Source organism: Rhea pennata, chromosome 1 (genome assembly GCF_028389875.1).
Source record: "Rhea pennata isolate bPtePen1 chromosome 1, bPtePen1.pri, whole genome shotgun sequence".
Taxonomy (NCBI): Eukaryota; Metazoa; Chordata; class Aves; order Rheiformes; family Rheidae; genus Rhea; species Rhea pennata.
In genome coordinates this window covers 31295737-31316535 of record NC_084663.1, presented here as the reverse complement: position 1 = coordinate 31316535, position 20799 = coordinate 31295737, and the positions used below count along the sequence as shown (strand labels likewise).

The 20799-nt window shown below is 33.9% G+C and overlaps 1 protein-coding gene across 1 annotated transcript in view; it reads right to left on the bottom strand.

Moving 5' to 3' along the window:
* Positions 1 to 506: 506 nt before the first annotated feature.
* PNPLA8 (patatin like phospholipase domain containing 8) overlaps positions 507 to 20799 on the bottom strand; it is a 41592-nt gene continuing 21299 nt past the window's right edge. The window contains exons 9-10 of the mRNA XM_062583644.1: positions 2444 to 2639; positions 507 to 1160 (exon numbers count right to left, since the gene is read on the bottom strand). Of these exons, the coding sequence (XP_062439628.1) occupies positions 886 to 1160; positions 2444 to 2639 (471 nt within the window). The 3' untranslated portion in view covers positions 507 to 885. The remainder of the gene's footprint in view (positions 1161 to 2443; positions 2640 to 20799) is intronic.

Genomic DNA, 20799 nt, shown 5'->3' with positions numbered 1-20799 from the left:
ACTGATGGATATAAGCCAGCAAGCGACAGCAGTTGTGCATAACTCACATTTCATTGCAATCATACTGTTTCTAGGAACTGATTTGTACTTGCCTGTTACTGAAAGTATTTTAATTGATGTACTATACTGTAATAGCTCACCATACTACCTTTCTTGACATAAGCAAGAAGCAATTTCAAGATTTTATTTCCTTTTTCCTGTGACAGGAATAGCTGCTCAAACAAAGTCTGAAGCTTGGAATTATTTCCAAATAATGAATGAATCTATCTAAAGTTATTCCTATAAAAACAATGAGCCTTAAGTTCTAAAAGTTCTAAAAAGATTAGCTAGTTCCGATTATATAATGTCATTTGTAGTCATTCAAACATCCAGAATACTGTTACGTTAAAAAAAAGAAAAAGTGAATTATCTTCAAATGTAAAGCTGCAAATAACACAGGCAATGTTTTTGTATGTATGTTTTAAATTGACCAGCAATACAAGAGCACAACAGGTATACTGCTACAATAATGTTAATGCAGATTTTATTTTTTGTTAATTCCGAATAAGCTTAGTAGTTGATAAATAAAGTTTTACTCTCCACATGATTATGGTACATACATCCAAAAATACGTAGCACAATTATTGTCATAGTTTTTAGTTTTAGTGATTTTAACAAACTGAAGTAGTACAACAATAAGACTCCTAAAGTTCAAAAAATACTTAACACCATAAACCTTATATCAAGTGAATGTGCACGAAGCCGCTTTCCTGAACTGCTTTTTCCAGAATTCTTTAGATCTCCAAAAAGGTTTGCCATATATCTATCAATCATAATAAGCAATCTTCCTTTACAGTACTTTTCTAGAACAAGATTTACATTTACAATCTTTCATGTATTACATATTCACAATTTGGAAAGAAATGGAAGGCCTTCATACATATCAGCCTTTAACCTTATCCAGTCACTAAATCTCTGCAAAGTTGTTTTTTCTTGTGTTAAAATTTTCGCAGCTTTTCTCAGTTTTTCTTCATTTCGTTCTAAATAACGAATTCCATCTGTTTGCAACTGATTAAGTTTCTCTTTACGATTTTCATCCAGAGGTATGTCTTCATTCATAAGAGGGTTAAATCTGAAGTAAGTATCTGGAGGTAACAGTGCATCCAACATGGTGTGAACTTCTGTATTTAAAACAAATGTAGGAAACCATTATATTTAAATGAGCGAGAGAAATATTCTTACAATTTCTGAACAATAAGTGATCTGAAGTGTCACTGTAAGTGAAAATAGGTGCTGCTTTGCTAAGTAAACGTTTTTCCATGCCATAATCTTATAAAAACACCCTCTCTCACTAAAAGGGTTGCAAAGATCCTGTAGCTGTTTTCTTTGGAAAAGCTTCAACTTTTTTTCTAAGACAGCTTCACTGCTATGACAATTAAGGAGGCTTTGCAGCTATCCAGAAACTAATTTTTAGTTAAATGCACATTCCAGTCCTTAAGACTGTATTCTGAAGAGCAGTAATGTAACTCACACATTCCCATTTAGGACACTCATGATTTGTTATACTAATTATTAACAGGAGCAGATATTTTGAAACCGATAGCAATATATTCTTCTATAATGGCAAAGACTGCACTGAAAAAGATGCAGTTTTGAAGATTCAAATTTTTGAATCCACATGCTTTCCTCCTCCGGACATCAGTAGAATCTATAAGCATTTGCAGACACAATCTAGGCCTTAGGAAACTGCATATTAAAAACATATATGAAAAAGAATATACTTATAAGTATTTTGGAAGCTGTTGAGAACTAATAAACATTCTACATTAACTGTTTAATCTTACTGTTTATGAAAAAAACCAACCAAATTTAAGAAAATATGATTTTTCTATTGAAGTGAATTTCTGAGTATACTTTTATTCTGAGGCACAAGTAAAAAGATATACCTTTCTATATACACTGCTGATTACTACCATCATTCTGATTTTTAAGGTATCTTTTATCTTTAGTATACATATGTCATCAACCTTATGTTAACAGTTGAAAGCTCATCAATTAAAAAAGCTTAACAACAACATAATCAAGACGCAGACTCATGAAGAGAAAGCTAAGAAACACCTTCATATTACTATCTCCAGAAAACCTGTAATACTAATATTAAAACACCAAATACACATAATTAGATAAGAGATGTGCTTAAAATATAGTAAATATGCATAAAATAACAAAGTAGTTTGATGAAGATAGCTTACTGAGAAAAATCGTTTAAATTCTACTTTTGTCTACACTTAATTTTCATCTAAATGAAGCCTTGGATCTTGCTATGAGTAGTATAGCTTAAACAGTTTCCAAGCGGTGGGCAGAAAGGAGATGGGGGGAAAAAGTTGCAGATTGCTCTCTGAATAAAAATTAAAGAATCATACACAATTAAAAACACAACAAAAATACATCTTGAGACACTAACCTTCTGTATCAGTTGCACTGCTAATAACATTTGTGAGTTTGGCTTTTAAACTGGTGTATGTGACGTGCGTCTTCCCTTCACTTTCGTATCGGCCAGTGCCCAGTGATACTAGACACTGTAATGGAACATTTGGCCAAAGACACTTGCATTCGTGAACTGCCAACGCAGAGGGATTATTTAGAAGCAGACCTCCATCCTGTAAAATAAATATATAAATAAATACTATATATATGGTCATAAAAGAAATTGCAATTATAATCTACACTACCACAGCTCTAATATGCCAAATCAATTAAATGAAACAGGTGATAACTATCTTTTGTACAACAGTTTTGTTTGGGTTATGCAGCAGCTGTGTAGCTGAGCTTCCTGGCTTCATGGACACTGCGAGAGGGGCTCTACTGTCTGGGTTCAGTTCTGCTCATGTGAAATAGTGTATAGAAGTGGTAGGCTAACATACAGCACCATGCACTGGAATGTCTGAAGAATTTATGACTTCATCTTCTGAACACCTTTTAGGTAACACAGATATAAATACAGAAAAATTTTTAAATGACCAAAATGTCTGCATTTCAAACTGTTTTATTACTACTATTACAAAGACTTATTCTGTAACAAAACCCTAACGCTTATCACTAATTGTAGATCCTTAAAATAAAAAAAATGAGAAAGGCTAAGCTTGGCCAGAGCTGCTGTATAACAACTGTAGTGATTATATAGGATGCTATAGCCCAGATTCAAGACTTGGAAGATACCAGAATTCAGTCCAGGACTAAAAGTGCAACAAAGGCTACTTTTATAAATCTGGAGGTGAGGAGAGAGAAGATTTTTTGGTGATGATAGGTCAAATATATTAATGACTATGCTGGGATAAAATACTTTTGGATCAGTAAGAATCAGTAAGGCTACTGAGAAGTCTGAGGAGCACTCAGATGAGGAGATGTTGATTCAGCAATTCTTTAAAATTATGTTCAGCACTTCCTGGGAATATGTATTATATTCATTCTGATAAAAAATAGATTTTTGATTTTAAATTCAACAGAATTTTCTATGTTGGCGAGGCCTAAAAAAGCAGTTATAAAAGCAAAATTTAACACAAAAACATCAAGTTCAACAAGTAGTGGTAGACTTGGCTATTACATAGTTTAAAAAATGAATTTTATGGCTTGGAGAATAATTTTATTTTTGTACTTGCCATTCCTTTGATATTATGTACTTACAGTATCAAATCAATGAGTTTCTATGTGCTATGCAAAACTGAGTTACCTAAGATTATAGACTGATTAGCTATTAATAATGACAATCTTTTTAATCAATTTTTTTAAATTACTGTAAAATATAGACACTGCTGTTTTTCACATTTTTACAGCTGTACCAGACAATTACTGGCATGATGATTTTTCTTGGGTGGGAAAGAGCCCCTGGAATTGCAGCAAGATTACAATTAACCAAGGATTTGAGGCCACTTCAGGAGCCTATCCTGATGGCAAGGCAGACTACTGCTCTGAAGTAGGCTGAAAATTGATTTCTAATGCTACTTAAGCAGTCCCATTTTTCAGTCTGTGCTTGTTCTGCATTTACCAGTCATTGTATAGAATTAGTGGGTGGCTTAGTGGTACAATTCTCTCTTCCTCCAATTAAATAAGGCTTTCATGGAAAGGAGCTGACCTATTGGCAAACTCCCCCGCCCCTCACAAAACCTAGAAGTACCATAATCAGATGAGGAGGTTACTACTCTTAGGAACACTGCTTTTCCTCAAAGCAAGCAAAATAAAACAAAGCAAAACTACCACCATGTGTTTTTATTTTTCCACGTGCTAAGCTAAAAAATCTTATTTTTAGTTCAGGAATAAACTCATACACTCTCCTGGCACAGGGGCTAAACACAGGCACTACCCATTGTCTGCAGAAGAGAACACTTAATCAGTACATCTCTGGTACTTTGGTACATAAAAAATAGACAAGGGTTTCACACTGCTTTAAGATAGCTTAAGTTTGTTTTGTCTCCTAGGCATAGTAGGATATAGTTTGTGCATATCAATAGGTAAACCGTACAAACATGCAGAGGCTTTAGTTTGAGATTTTTGACGTTAAGGAAAATAAATAATCACAGCAGAGAATAAGGGTTTTGTATCCACTCAAAATCTCTACAGAGAAAGTGTTAGAAATGGAAAAGAAACTGAATGTGGACTATAATAAACATTCTATAAAAGTTCCCTACACTAAAACCTGACCACCATATTACAAGGATGATAAAAAAGCAACTTACTCAGGAATAGCTTGGAATATTAAGTCTGCTGGCATTGACGCAAATTTAACAAACTCCTTTTAACTACAGCTGTGATAAATAAGTAAAAACAGGATTACTGAGCTGAGGGATTTTTTTTTTTTTCCTGTTAAGCTTTCATTTCAATCTACAAGAGCTCTTTGAACTCATTCTGGACTACTGTCCACTTTGCTTAAACACTGCTAAAATGAATGGTCTCTTCAGCGTCCGTTAACCTTGCCGATGTTTAATTTAGATTCTACATGGAAAACTAAATACAAGGATGTTCTTGTCCTTCATATAATTCCCGTGGACCGTATTCTAAAATCCTAATACTTATCTTTGAGGTGCTTACTTTTTTCTATAAATTCTAAATTAAAATAATGCTTACCAAATAATTTCCACTGATCTTGTCAATGTAATTTAATTAAAAATGATCTCTCCACCACGGGAAAGATTCATGTTATCAAAAGGTAGGGTGTATTTCCTATTAGAACATGCTGTATTTTTGTCCTACTGACAAGTAAAAGACCAAAGGAAGGAGAACTATACATACCCCCACATACCAAGTACATACTAGAATGATAACAGCCTTGTGCAGGATATTTAAATATACTTCAGTTTAGGTTTACTGAAAATAAGTAAATATCAATTCCTAATGATTTTTAAATTAGACACATTTTACATGATTTCCAGCATTTACACAGATTCTTCTGACTTTGCAAGAAAGAGATGTAAGATTCAGTGAGGAAAGGAATTTTGTTTCCCTGCAAGTAGATCTCAGATGATAACAACTATGTCCCTATGAATATTGTATTTCCAGTTAGCTTGCTCTGTCAAACTATGATCCTCATCATACTGCTTTTTCTTACAGTGATCACTACTGAAGGAGTAAATGATGTTACTAGTTAAAGTGGAACCAGAAAATCTTCCAGAGATGCTGTTCCAGGGCTCTTTACAAGTTCAGTGAAGAAAATACTGCAATAATTTTATTCAATCCATATTTTGCAGCAGCAGAAATCTTAAGAGCTGATTACTTCAAAGAATGAAATTCTTGGGTTAAAATATTACATAAGTTTTAAAATTGGTTACAATGCTTTCACATATATGTGAATTGTAAGAAAAGTATATACAACACAATTTTCCAGCTCTAAGGTTAAAAAAATAGTAACTAACCTTTCTGACTGAAAATACTTGTTTCCTTTCTCTATTTTCAAAAACCTGACAAAAAGGCCTTCCCAAGAAATATGTTAAACTAGCAATACAGAAATAGGAAAGAAAGATCTAAATATTCTAAGAAAATATTATTTTAAGAAATCATGACATGTCTTTCTTCATGCTTGTCCTTGAAATACCAGAATACAATTCAAAGTGATTCATTAGGCAGTTAGGTCATGTTTGTGAATGTAAGACATATAGAGATCACCAGATCTTCACTGATTAGGAACTTTGGAGTTCCTAAAGCAAGTTAGGCAACTTGTTTGGAGAGGTGCTAAAATTTGTTTGGTAACTTTAGCTTCTTCTGGGTTTGTTGACATTATTCTATATTTATATCTTCAAGTAGCACAGACTACTTTTAACTTACAAATTATGATTTATTTGTTGAAGACACTCAGCTTCTAGAAGATATTTATACAAATGCATTAACCAAAATACAGTGTATCAAGACAACTGAACAATTGCTAACTGTATAACTGTCACCTGAATATCAGAATAGTTTCTTTTCTTTTCCATATTAGTTTCTAGAGCTTTCTTGCCACTTTAAAGTTTCATACAGTTAAAAAGTTGGAGGTAAACAAGGTCAATTTATCTAATCTATGGGTACCAGAGATGTCTGCTGCCAAAATCTGAATTCTTGTTTGTTTCTGTTTCTAGAAGGAAGTCATTCAGTTTTTGACTCCATTCAATTTCAAACATTGTTTTCTTGGTCTCATCTCTTGTCCTTGATCCTCTTACTTTTCAATTTTAATTTTTAAGTGTTTTAATTACTAGGATGGTAGGACTAGGATCTCCTCATCATGCTTCTGCAGGAGGGGAGAATGACAAGATGAGTAAATTAAAAGAAAAAAAGTATCACTCAAGCTAATAATGTATTGATTCAGGACATGAACTAACACATTCACAGCTGCAGAACTAACACAAAAACACAGTAAATTGTATAGCAGTGACCTGCTAAGGGCAAATATGTGGCAATCACTGAAAGAGTAGGGAAACTAAGTATGCAAGTGACAAGCTGCACTGAACCGTCTATGAACTGACTGTGAGCAAGTTTTACGTATCTGACTTTCCATGAACAAAATTGCATTTGCACAATAACGCATTTTATAAAGTTTGTAAATATAGTGATTAACAAGCACAAACATCAGGGAGATGTGTAAAATGTATCGACATAATGCAGTCTTCAAGGTATACACATATATTGTTTCATCTTTCTGCCCATTATCTGTTTTATTTAATATATTTTCAGAATGTAATTTAGGGTAGAAAAGCATAAACGTCATGGACCCATACCAGCATAGCATAATTCGGCTCCCCTAAGCCTTCATATATGAAAAAAAATACTAGGAGAAAGTCTCTTTGCTTTATACCACACACAGTGGTATAAAAATTGCTCTGTCAATGTAAGTTCATATTTTAAATGTTACTATAATCTTCAGATGTAATTCCAGTTCCACAAAGCAATAGTGACTGTGTACAACTCCAAACCTTTTCCACTCCTAAAAAATTTATCAGTTCCTTTTTGATAGATTGAAATATCTTAACATACTTTATTTCCTATTTTATTTATATTATTAGATATATTGCCATGGTATAGTACCCATGCACGTGCACACACTGAAGAAGAGAAACAACAGAGACAACCTGTACAGCAAAGTAGATACAATACTACGTTATCAAGGTATGGTTGCAGCAATGACTGCTAGTATCATATTGGGCTAGAGAACACAGCAAGCAGGTAAAAGGAAGTGATCATCCTCTAGTTAGTATTCAGGAGACCACAACGGGAGTACTGCATCCAGTTTTGGATGCCCAACTGCAAGATACTGAAAAACTGGAATGAGTACTAAGATGCGACATATAAGGAGAGACTCAAGAACTGCATTTGTTCAGCCCGAAGAAAGAAGGCTAAGGCTGAATCTAATCACAGTCTTCCACTACAGAGAACACACAGTCAGTTTCTCTTTAAAAGTACAGAGCAAGAGCTATGGAGTCTGGGACCAGTCTGGGAGATTTTCAAAACTCCGCTGGAGAAAGGTCCTGAGAAACCTGAGGTAACTTTTAAGCTTATCCTGCTTTGAAGAGAAGGTTGGACCAAATGACCTCCACAGGTCCTTTACTACTGCAGATTTCCTACGATTCTATGCTGTTTTTAAGTATTACAAGCATCATTGTTGTAGATGCATCTTATTTTAGCTGTAATATGATTTTAAAAGCTAGTCTTACTAGAAATTGGTCAGTGCAAGTCAGAAGACTTGTAAAAAAATGCAAACAAGCATTATCTACGTGTAAGTCATGTGTTAGAATCCAGAACTGAAAGGGTGGCTTCAGCTTACAGGAACTCTTCAAACGGCTCCTGTGCTCAGCAGCATCCCCGGAAACGCACGATTGTCCTGAGCTCTGGCTATGTACTGGGCAAGCGGCCAGAGCCGGCAAGTGGCTCGTTCCCGTTGTTCTCCCATTCTTAGCTTGTCTTTCCTTGCCTGCATGTCACCGTCTCTTCTCATTCAGTTAATTCTGTAGTTGCAAGCTACCTTTTTCACTTCCCAAACACACGAGTCACCTTAGAAAAATCTTTTGTGTTCATTTATGCTGCTACGGTCAGCGCACTGGCAACTACTATACGCTTCCTAATATTCTGAACTTTGCAAAACCACTCCACACTTGAGTCAACTTAATTTGCTGGCAGTACGCTGAATAAAGTGCTACAGCAGGAACAGTAACATAAATAAGCGCTGAGAAAGGGCGCGTAACTTTCCCAATGTCATCAAAGAGGTAAACGTGATCAAAAGCATTTTTTTTCCCCAATAAAAATAATGGAGGCAATGACATGAATTAATCTTAAAAGGGAGCTTAATACATGTATAAACTGGCTTATCTGTGACAGCAAAGCAGTAAACTTGGAGACTGAGAGATTACTTTCAGTCTTATGCTGTGGCTTTCCAAATGGCAAGTGCTCAACTGATGTCTTGCTTAACAGTGTATGAACGAATTCCTGAATGAACTTTAGGAAATATTTTTTCCACACAAGGTTTTCCAAAAAACATTCCTATTGCAACTGCAACCATATTTTTAAGGCCTAAACTGTAGCTAATATTTTCTATAAATATTCTGATATTAATAGAAATAATCATGAAAGGCTCCCTCATTATTTGACTACTAGAACATACATTATTTAAAATAGGAAAAAAAATGTACCTTTTGTACTAGATCATAAATAATTTATGATTTAAAATAGGAAAATGTACCTTTTGTAGGCATATGCCTCAATTAAAACTCTTTGGTGAAGATATCCCACTTTCCCAATTCAAGGGATAAAGAGTTAACAATAATTAAACAATGCGAGTTAGATGGAGACAAATTCTACAACCAGAAGGAAAATACGCTTGAAAGTCTCAAAGACAGCAAGTACTCCAGACCTCCTGGGAGCCTGGTTGTATAGGATCTTCTGAAAATCTTGTACCATATAAACAACTATTGTGAATACGCATAAAAAAATGCATAAGAACTTGATTCTAATATTAAAGTCAATACTTTAAAAAGTTACTGAACTTAAGATGATAAAAAATTAGACTGATACTTTACTACAGCCAGCTGTTTTTATAAAGTTCAGAATAGACTGTACATTTATAGCCTATCATTACATTTCCTACTTTGTCAGATTCAAGTTGTACCCCGTAACTGTTTTGAGCAATGTCCTATGTGCTGCATAGTTTTACTTAAACGATGCTAAACTTTGTGCAGAAAATAATCTACCACTGAGTGAGGGATATATGACTTACAGAAGCCAAGTCTGATATTTGGAAGCTGAGTTTGTTGGCTCCATAGTAACCATTTCACCTCACTGCCTATGCAGACATGCTTTGCATTTTAGTTCACTTTTACAGACTTGCTTTGTTGTTTACTTCCATTGTATTTGTGAAAAAGTGGAGACAGAATTAGTACAAGGCTATCACAGGCTAAGACAAGATTTAGAATGGACTTTTGAGAAGTACTTTTCAAATCTTATGTTTAAAAATCAACATAAAAATAATGAACAGATGCAGATTAAGAATAAGGCTTACTGCTTTAAATGAAGAGTTTGAAGTGTTTTTGCTCTGTTACAAGGGGTCACTTCTTAGAAAATAAACATCTTTAAGCTAAAATCATTTACTCTTGTTTCCATAAATAAAATGGGTATGCCTTGTTGAGTTGTTCTGTAAAGTCATCTCAATACATTTACATAAGTAGCAGCAAATGTCCCCAAAGTAGAAGACAGGATTAAGAAATGAGAGTGTTATTTTACTACCTGTGAGGCCTACTCAGTAACAAATTCCTAAAGATATTTTCAGGATTCAGATCTCAATTTAGTGTTGTGATTGCATTGGGCACATACTACCATTATAAAAATATTAGTCTATTCTAAAGCTTGTGAAGCCAACAATTGTTGAGTTACCATGTTACATTTAAATATATCATTTAATGAAAAAAGATCCATAAATTTAGATTTAATTGTGTAATAAACTAGTCCCTGTAATGTTGAGTACACATATGCTCTCCTCAACATAAAGGTCACATGACTGCACTGTTCTATGAATGATGATTAATTTTTAGATAAATGATGATTCTCCTCTTGCAAGTAATCAATCAGTTTGGTCACAGTGATACTGAGGATGAAACTGTTGAAGATGAACTCCCAGTAAGCACATGAAATCCTTAGCTCTTTCCTTACCCAAACTATTTTTAAGCCTTGAAAATATTGTTACAAACACCAAACAGTGCAAAATAGAATTGTTTTATCTTTATTTTGGTGCTAGCAGTGAAACATGGTGCCACGGTTTCTAACAGATCTGTGTCTAAAATGTGGACTTTAAATAAGTTGTTCTCGCTTCATTCTAATGGTAGGTCTGTTCCACTTTGTTGCTCAAGAGACGAGTGAGAAAAGTAATTTTAATAATTAGATCATCTTCTACGAAGCATACAATGACCTAAAGTTAGCTCTTTACAGAAATAAGGTATTTCATCCAATTTATTCGAAGAAAATCACTCTTGCTCCATAGTCATACTAACAGACATGCCATTAGGTCACTAAATAAAATTTCTAATGTATTCTGCGCGTTGCTGCTTCCTAAAGAGGCCTTACTTGGTGACAGATACTAATGTATTCCTTCTAAATTGTTAGAAATTTGTAGGAGGAATGTAAGAATGAGCCAATTCCATTACTTATGGAGAGGCAACCATGTCAAATGCACATCTTCTACTCATTACTTTATAAGGCTATCTCAAAATTAGGTCAAAAATAGTTTTTCTGCAGACACTAGGAAAAGAAACATTTCAGAACAGTGATAACTGCTCAAGTCTGGACTGAAAAAGTAATTCCCCTTGAACTTACTAATGGAAAAAAATATTTAAAAGTTTTGTACATAAAAATTAAGTTTGTATTCATACTACTGAATGATACTAATATCAAAATTTTCATCACTGCTATCTGATTGTTTTTAAAAAAATCAATTACAATATACATTTGCTAAGTTAGTACTTCTGACATACCAGTTGCAAACAAAGAATACTTTCTATTGAGAGATCACATTACCTAAGTATATCCATAAGTATAAATATCTGAGAGTTTGAAAGTTTATTTAAAAGTTTACTTTTCAGGAGAACCATTCCCCCCTAGAGTATTTCTCAGCATTCTTCTAATGATTACTCAGGTATATTCTACTGCACTGTATACACAAAAAAGTTAACACTAAATGCTTCACATAGTTTATCAATATTATCACTAATATGAACATTTTAGTAATATATTTTACTTTACATTAGCCATATTTGCACTTGACATTTCTTCAGGATGAATAGTCTACTGAGGTAGGCTGCTAGGTGATTATCTTAAAATTTATCAACTCATCCCAGATAGTCATTAATTCATAGAAAATGCCCAGCTGCCCTGAAAACACTACAGAATTCATGTTTATATGCCAGATACGGAAAATGTAATCCTGCATCTTATTGATGAAGACTTCCTAAATACTAGCAGGCATTGTGAAAGAAAAAGTCACTGATAACAAAATAAGTTGTCAGATATTTCATTAAAAATTTTACCTATACATATGGATTTAATTGCATATATTCTGCAATGAACTTCAGCATACATCAACAAAATATTCTTCATCGTACCTGCGGCTTCCAAACGATCAACCGCATGTACGTTACAAGTGAGGCACAGTGCAGAACCCAAGAAAAGAAACTACTCCATGCTTGGACCTATGCTGGCCCCAAACACAAGGTCAAACTTGGGTTCTTCATAGTGTATCTGTGAAGCACACACAATGTTCAAGAGTCCATTTAAAAAAAAAAAAATCTAAGTGGATCTTAATAAAATCCTTTTCGAATCAGATGATGCTAGGGGGCTTAAGTCTGGAAGTTTTGTTCTCTCTGACAACATTTAACTTCGGAAGCATATAAAAACTCCACTCGCTATAAAGAGATTTTAAATATATCAGACTGTAAGTAGATAGCTCTAGTAGTCTTACAAAAGAATCACATTAAAACAAAGACTCTACAAGTGAGCAGAAATCTCAGATCCAGATATATCCTAATGCTTGTAAAAACAGTCTGTTTTAGACTTTCAGAATTTCAGAACTGTTTAAATTCCATTTTCCAAGACAACCAGGTAACTATAAAGACACAATATATTATTATTATATCAATAACCTGACTAACGTTGTTGATATTTATTTACTGATATGAGTTTTGCAAGTTAGTTGCTCTATGCTTTTAGGTGCCAATTTATGAAAGAGTAAGAGTGATAGGAAACTGAAAATACTTTAGGAAAAATATGGAGGAGTATTAGGACTAGTAGTGATGCACAGGGAATATGAGTGACCCATATTATTACATACACTGCTCACAAATGTTATGGCTTTCTGGTTATTGTTCAGATTTAGACAAATGGATGACCAGTAATTTTTGCATAAGTACCCTCTTTAGATACATTAAGTGTATTAGAAACAAATATTTACTGTTCATATTGTAATTTCAAACTGAAATTGGATTTACCATAAAAAACTAATTTATACAACTATGCAAGCTATTCAAATTTCTTTATTTCTTGACTTAAATGTTTGAATTGTTGAAATTGAAACAAAGCAGATTCACAATTGAAGTATTTTATCTTTAAATTTAAGAAATAGAGGGAACTAATTACTGAAGATAATTCGTATGAAGGATTCAGGATCTGGATACGAACTACATAGTACCTGTATCCTCAATTAAGGTTGGAGGGGGTGAAATACTGAAGGAAAAGTTCTGTACACAAAAAGAATAAACGCCTTCAAGATCAGAAGCAAGAAGAAAGCCTATGAACAGCAGAAAAAAGCAATGTCTTGTTGGTCAAAAACTGAAGGAACAAAAAAGAAATCAATCCGTTAGAACTTGTAAAAATACTAGGAAGTTCTTACTAGTAACCCTAGAAAAAAAACAGGGAACAACTTACGACTGCTTTCTAGTTATGCTAAGTTATTTCAATTTTTCTTCAAATACTGTTCTAAAGACAGGAATTTTATTGATGTCAGACCGCATTTGCCAGGGTCATTTTCCTTAGCTGTCTCTTTTGTAAAGATAGTATAGTCACTACCTCTAAGGCAATGATACTTTTTAAATTAAGGCTCTTTGATGCTAGACTGTAATTTCCTAAGATTCACAGGATTTTATACTCTCTAAATTAAGCAGTAGATGTCTAGATGAGAAACATAACATGGTCTTATCAAAAGCAGATAGAAATAGTAACTTTTTTTTCGATAATTAAAATCTGGACTTGTAAATCATCTTACATACCAGTGATCACCAGAAAGCAGAAATTACTTGGAGAAATAACTGGCTAATCAGATGGACAACAGTCTATATTGAATGAGAAGCTCTTTGGCTGAGGACTGTTTTACAACAGAATTATTCAAATGCTCATTTTAGGCGCATCACCTTTACTATTTTCTTGAAACTATGCAAGTGCTAATGGAATCTGTTACTATAATAATTAGAGTTATTGTAAACACAATGGCTTTGGTGAGAATACACAACGACCTCAATGTCTGGGGAAACCTAAACGAGGTGATATATAATGAAAGAAAGCACTCAGACACAAAGCCATTCTCTTCTGAACAAACCTTGGATCACACAGACCAAAACGGAGAAAGTTCTGGGTACAGAACTTTCACAGAATGATTTAAAGCCACCTATACGGATTGACTGTTGAAAAGGTAAGAGTATATTTTTACTGTACTGTCTCCTGAAAAGAGGAAAATATGACAGTCAAGAAAACATCTAGAATATATCTAGTATTTTGGCCTGATCAAATTCTTTGAATTTTACTTCTAATTTAGAAATGTTAATTTTGAAATCTAGTATATCATCCAACTTTGTACAGTAAGTCCTGGGTCACTCCAAAGCACACTGAAGAGCTCGGTTTCAAGAAAGAATACATACTCAAACTGCAGCAATGATGTTTGAAAACATCATTGTTTTCAATGCAGCAGATGCAATGAAAGACTACTAGTATAATCAAGAAAACACAGAGTCCATTTTGTAAGACTGAGACAGCTTGGTGTATTTAGACTCTATAAACACATCAGAAGGGTAAATACTACAAAAAGGAGAGTTAAATAAACCAAAGAACAGTACTGGCACGGGAAGAATGGGTTTCAGTTAGCTATGAGCAGACTCAGACTAAAAATCAGGTATTTTTTGGCTATCAGAAAAACAAAAAAATAAACTTCTACAAGGGTTGCAGAAGCAGTGTTACATGTTTATGAACTAGACTGTATGATGTAGTTGGCAATGATGACAGTGAACTGGACTTAACCCAGTAGAAACCGTTTAGTTCCATACTTCATCTTTTTTTCCTAAGGAAATGCCTGATGAAATAATTCTGAAAAGATCTGCAGCCAAAATTCTAAAATATCTTTGCTACCAAAAACAGTGGCATAAATACATATAAAAAAGGGGGCAAGGTAAAGAGTCTTTGAAGTTATCTCCAACATGCTTGGGATTTGGAAAACTAGCATGACAGATTAATCCTTGAAAATGGAGCTCAGCATAGGAAATAAGGCACAGACATTGTGCCCTATTCAGCTACTGTGAATGTACTAAGTATTAAACTAATCAACTTTATGCACATTTTGCATACATGTTGAAAATTAATACCATCACAGTAGTAAGATCTACATCTATGACAAAAAGAGGGCAGCCTCCTAACAGCAAAGCAGAAGGAAAATTAAAGTGGATGGTAGCTGACAAAATTGGTAGCAGGTTAGAGCATTCACAATCAAATCTTCCTTAAGGGAAGAGGTAACAGTGTATCAATAGCTGCTCTGAACACTCTTAGGCTTTTATTTGCAATGAGTGTTACAAGGCTATTTCATATGGAAAAATAGGTCCATTCAAGTCAGTATTAGACAAACAGACAATTTAGGGGAAAAAAAAGATTACAAGTGATCAAGAATTTACTGCAAATAACCCTTTTGTCTCTCCTCAAAAATGGTGGCCAGTAAGATCAGGATTTGACAGTAGGCGTCAACATTGATGTTATGGAGATTATTAAAAGACATCTTACTTGTTCACTATACAAGCTTCCTCTGATTTTACAAGGTTTATTTTTTGCATTAATTATTAGCCAGTAAACAGCGTCAATAAAGATATCGGGACTCAGAGGTCTAACCAAAAAAAAAATATTTAATACAGCTCATTTGGGAGTGATTTTTTTTAAAAATAAGCATTCCGAAAACTACATTTATATCATAGTATCGCTTTAAATCATAGCAGATAAAAATTATAATGTTTCCAACTTAAATACCTAACGAAAACATACTCTCACTTTCACTTCACAGAACAAAGCTTCAGAAAACATTTCATTTAGCAAGTCTCTACAGAGAACACTGCAAGTAGCCTGCTCTGCAACCAATACTAGTAAACAGAGCAATTTTGGGAAGGCTGGTAAACTGCATCATATACATCCACCTTAAAGGCTCCTAATCAAACCTCTAGAATCTGTAAGAGGAAAAGAAATACACATATCCATGCAGCTGACACATGCTAGTAAATTCTCCCTTCCTTAAACAGTAGGTGATTTTGCCTCAAAGGCTGTAGGAAAGTGTGTATGGCAACAGCTAGACAGAGAAACAAAGAAATATTTGTTTCTATCATTGTGAGAACAAGATATACCTATTAAATCACAGTCTATGTAGGGCTAGTGCATACTGATCACCGTGGCATATCCTAAGAATGAAAAGAACTTCAATGTGACCTATATTCTATGTCTTCGGAGAGCCTGGGAAGCACCCTTGAATCTAATTTTAAAAGCTACCATGTAAAACCAATTAGGGTAGGATCCACTAAGCGAATCAGTTTTAAAGGCCTGTCCTGTAACAAATTACAAAGATGAAACAGCTTTCCAGATACACTATCTAATGAAAGGAGGAAGAGAGTCTTAAATACTATCTTGTATCTGTATATTATCTTGTGTTATCAGGACGAAACTTGAAATTTTAATTACAGCATATTATGGTTCATTTTCTCTCTACAATCTATAGATATACAGATATACAGTCTCACCACACATACTGTTACACCTGCAGCATTAAAGCCTCACTGTCAGATTAGCTGCCAAAATTTTAACCACCTTACTATCAGTTCTTCCTCAAAGGTCTAGAAAATATGAGTCTGTTAACACTAGCATAAGTCAGCATCAGTACTTTAATAAAAGTAATTTTAAAGTAGCAATCAGATCACGGAAAATTACCAAGGAAAAAAAGAATTATCAAACTCTTTGTATTAAGTTAAACATATTTTATTCTGAGATGGAGGGAGAAAAAATTCTTTAAATCTCCTCTTTTCCTCAATCCTGTTGCCCTTTTAATTAATCCGTTGGCACAAATCTAGTTTTTCCTGTAAAACCTAGTAAATGAAGTGTGCATAATGATTTTGTTAAATGTTAAACTGCTCTATTATTTAATTGGTAATTTGCTTAAAACACCGTACTGCCTACTGAAGTGACTTTACTGAACAGACTGAAAAAGAAATGCTTTTCGCTCTGCAGAAAAAAAGAGAAACAGAAATAAGAAACAATCCCACTCCTGTGAGAAGTGGTGGTGGTGGTGGTGGGGAAATCACTTGTTTTAAGAGGGCTGGGAGAGGTTAAGAGATGATCAGGGCTTCATAAATAGAGGTTAATGTAAAAAAAAAAAAAAAAAGCTGACATATGCTGCAATACAGTTTCTATATTGTAACATCAAGACTTGTACTCTCAACTTGCATGGTTCCTAGAGAAGCATGTTACAGGGATTAAATCCCTTTGAATGTTAATGTATTCCTCTTTTGAACCACAAAGAATATTAATCCTCCTCCCCTCATCTATCAACAGCTGCACTTTTTTTTTTTTCCTACTTGACAGAGAGGAACTGGATAGCATGGCACGATTGAGCTGAATGTAAATATTGCTATTTGGGTTTTGAGCTACTTAATTTTGTGGAAATTTATCAAGCTTTGCATCAGCTTATCTACAGTACAAATAGGAACAAATATTTAGACACCTACAAATGTCTTAACTGATGTCAGAAGAGTTACAGAAATAATAAATTATTACCTTAATAAGACACTTTATAATACTGTAGAACATTTACAGTGCTAGTACAGAAAGTCAACTGAATGTTCCCAGAGAAAGTGTGCACGTGTTGCTCACAAAGACACATATATGTATGTATGTATGAAAAAATGAAGGTTAAAATGAAAAATACACAATTCAATTCAGGTATGATTCCAACATATACGGTTAGAGTTATATACAGAATTTTAAAGAGCTCTGCACATATCTCTCTAACAACTATCATGCATTTTAAAAAGGGACTCCAATTTCAACAAAAGCTAGATAACGCAGAAAAATATACAGGCTGGCTATAAAAAAATTACCACGTTTCTGTTGTCAGAATACACATTTTCACACACTGAATACTCCAAAGTCAATTGCCACAACGCTCTTCCTTCAGATTTAAAGGCACAACTGAATAATAAGGCAATACAAAAATGCTCCCCTACATATAATCCTTTACAGTCTCAAGCTTCAAAGACAGGAAACAGACACCATTGTATTTACTATTCTGAATTTTCACAGGCATTTTACTATCATTTTCACAAATGGCCTCTATTTGTTGAATTGTCTAGAAACATGTAAAACCTGCTTTTGCACTGTTGATGAATTAATATGGAAATACCATAATTTATGATAAGTAAGAGATTATGTTGATGAGGTAATACAAATTTCCTATCCATTAAAAAAACCGCAAAAAACCCTATCTTTCTGACACTGTACTACAATATTGAAGCTTTTGGCATCATTGTAAGTTATGACTTAAAATTAGTGCATACTGCACTGATGTTTTACAAAAATCGTATTCCTACTGGGAGTGTCTTACATAATATTATGCTTCTTTTATGGCTGTATTTCAAATGCAGCCTGACCTGTTAGACAGCATATAGGCTTAGAGTGATAAAACAGAAAAGAACAAGTATTTCCATACAAGCCACAAGCGTTAGCATCATATTTGATCTGGGTAAGGAATTTAGCATGACAATAATGGTGAATGAACGAACTTAACCCTAGCAGTTTTACAATAATTATGCTAAATGAATACCTCCTGTCTCATGTTTAGCTTTTGGTATCAGCTATAACTGAGAACTGAGTAAAATGGTTGTTAAAATTTTGTTTTAAAAAATCTAAAGTCTAAAGATTAACAAAAATGCTACCTCAAATATGACTGCATTTACCATTTTATTTATTTCAAAATGTATTTATGCATATACTTTAATTCAAATGTCTGAATAATACAGGACTCAGAGGTCACCTTGGATTCTTTATTAGAGATAAAATACTTGATTGCCTTTCATTTTCACTGAGTTACCATTACACCCAAGAACATCAGGGTAACTCTGTTAAATGCATGGAGGCTCTTGCCCTGGGTTAAAACTATGTAATTCAAGGTAGCTTGCACGTGAAGTACAGGGAAATGCATCTAGGATAAAAATCTGCATGAAAACTCTATAGCATTTTTCATGTAGTAGTTTGTTAACCTGTTGCCCATTAAAAAAACAAGCATATCTCAGACAAAATAGAAAATTATGGAAATACAGATGTGATAAGGAAAGTGTAATCTGGGTAAAGAGAAGCATGAAACACAAAGATGATAGCCTCTGGATTCTAAAATAATTTAAAAATGTTTAAATATCATGCATGGGTGGACGAGAGATTTTCAGATAACGTGAAGTTTAAAAATCAATTAATTTTATCATCTAGTTCTACTATGGTAAACTGTTCTAGTACTGAAAACAAGCTTAGTCCTTTATAGCTTACAAAAGTGAAAGCATTTCTGCCAAGAAAAATATATAATTTAAAGACTTGAAACCTCATAGGTGTGAATTCTGCAGAACTGATCAAATCATATCCTAAGCCTTTGCTTCTAGTAATTAAAATACATCTAGTAGCATGTTTTAAGAAAAGATTTGTGACAAAACAGTATTGAAAAGTATGTGAAAGGGCTTGTCCAAAAAGACTGGAGTAAATGAACTATATGTCATTCTAGCTCCATGCATCCGAGGATACCGGACCTGATTTTTGTTAACATTAATCATTCCTTTACATTCTCTGGTATTGGGCTTAAAGTGAATACAAGTGAAATTAACAGCCACTTTACTGCACTTCTGACAATACAAGTATGCCACTACAGTCTGGTAATACAAAAATGATGTTAAGATAAATAATCGTCTAAATATTGTGCAGAAGATAATAATCATTCCATTTGTTTAGCTGTTCTTCATATAGAAGCAAACCCAGACTTTGATGTGCTCTCAATTCAAGGAAGGAGGGGGTGGAAAGGTGAGACGAGGAAGAAAAGCTCCTCACATAGCTTAACCCTGACCCATTCAGCCAGTTAAGGAGCGGCTTGGAACAGCTCCAAAGGCTAAAGTAGTTCCCTTCCCAGTTTCGCTTGCCCAGATGGAAGATGACCATGTTTCAGGATTTCAAGCAGTGCTTATTCTTGGAATATATGATGTATGACTCATTTTTTAGCTTTAAAACCCCCCCCAAAAAAAGTTTCCTTCTGTGCTTATTTCAGGTAGTATTTGTTTTTTAAAAAAATCTTCAATAAAAATGGGAAAACAACATATTAAGAGAATGGAGAAACTAAGTGTGGCTGATGCAGTGGAATTACCCTACTCTCCATGGGACCACCTTTACCCCAGTTTATGTATATTAAGGATCACTAAAATTCTACATATAGCTGAATATAATTATCCCATCTCCCCTCCATCTCCTTATAAATGTTAATTCAAAATACAGCTTAAACATTTGAAATTATTATTTTAAATTACTATATACTTTGTGACTATTTAATATTTTTGCAATGCACATGCAAAGTTACCAACACATAAACACAGCCCCCACTGACTAACATCTAAAACTAGATTAATTCATCCAATCTAACAAGGCAAGCTAGGAAGAGTACGTTATATACCGAAAAGTTATCTTACATGAAAAGAAACATGCTGTGAAGACAGACAAACAAAAGATGTCTCAAAGATTCTGGAAGTCACATCCTGCAGTTTCCTTAAGCAGTTTTATCATTGCATATGCTCACACTTAACTCTCCTGCTTCATCAATCTGAATAGAAAATGTGCCCAGACTGAGTTTCTGTCACATTCTCCTGAAGAATGTGACATAAATAACTCCTGGGAAATTTCCTCCTGAGAACATGAATCTTTTTCAGCTTAAAATCTAGCTTTATTACCTCTTTATCACTGTTTCTGTTAATTGCTGGTTGATCATTTAAAGAAAAAAAAATTCATTAT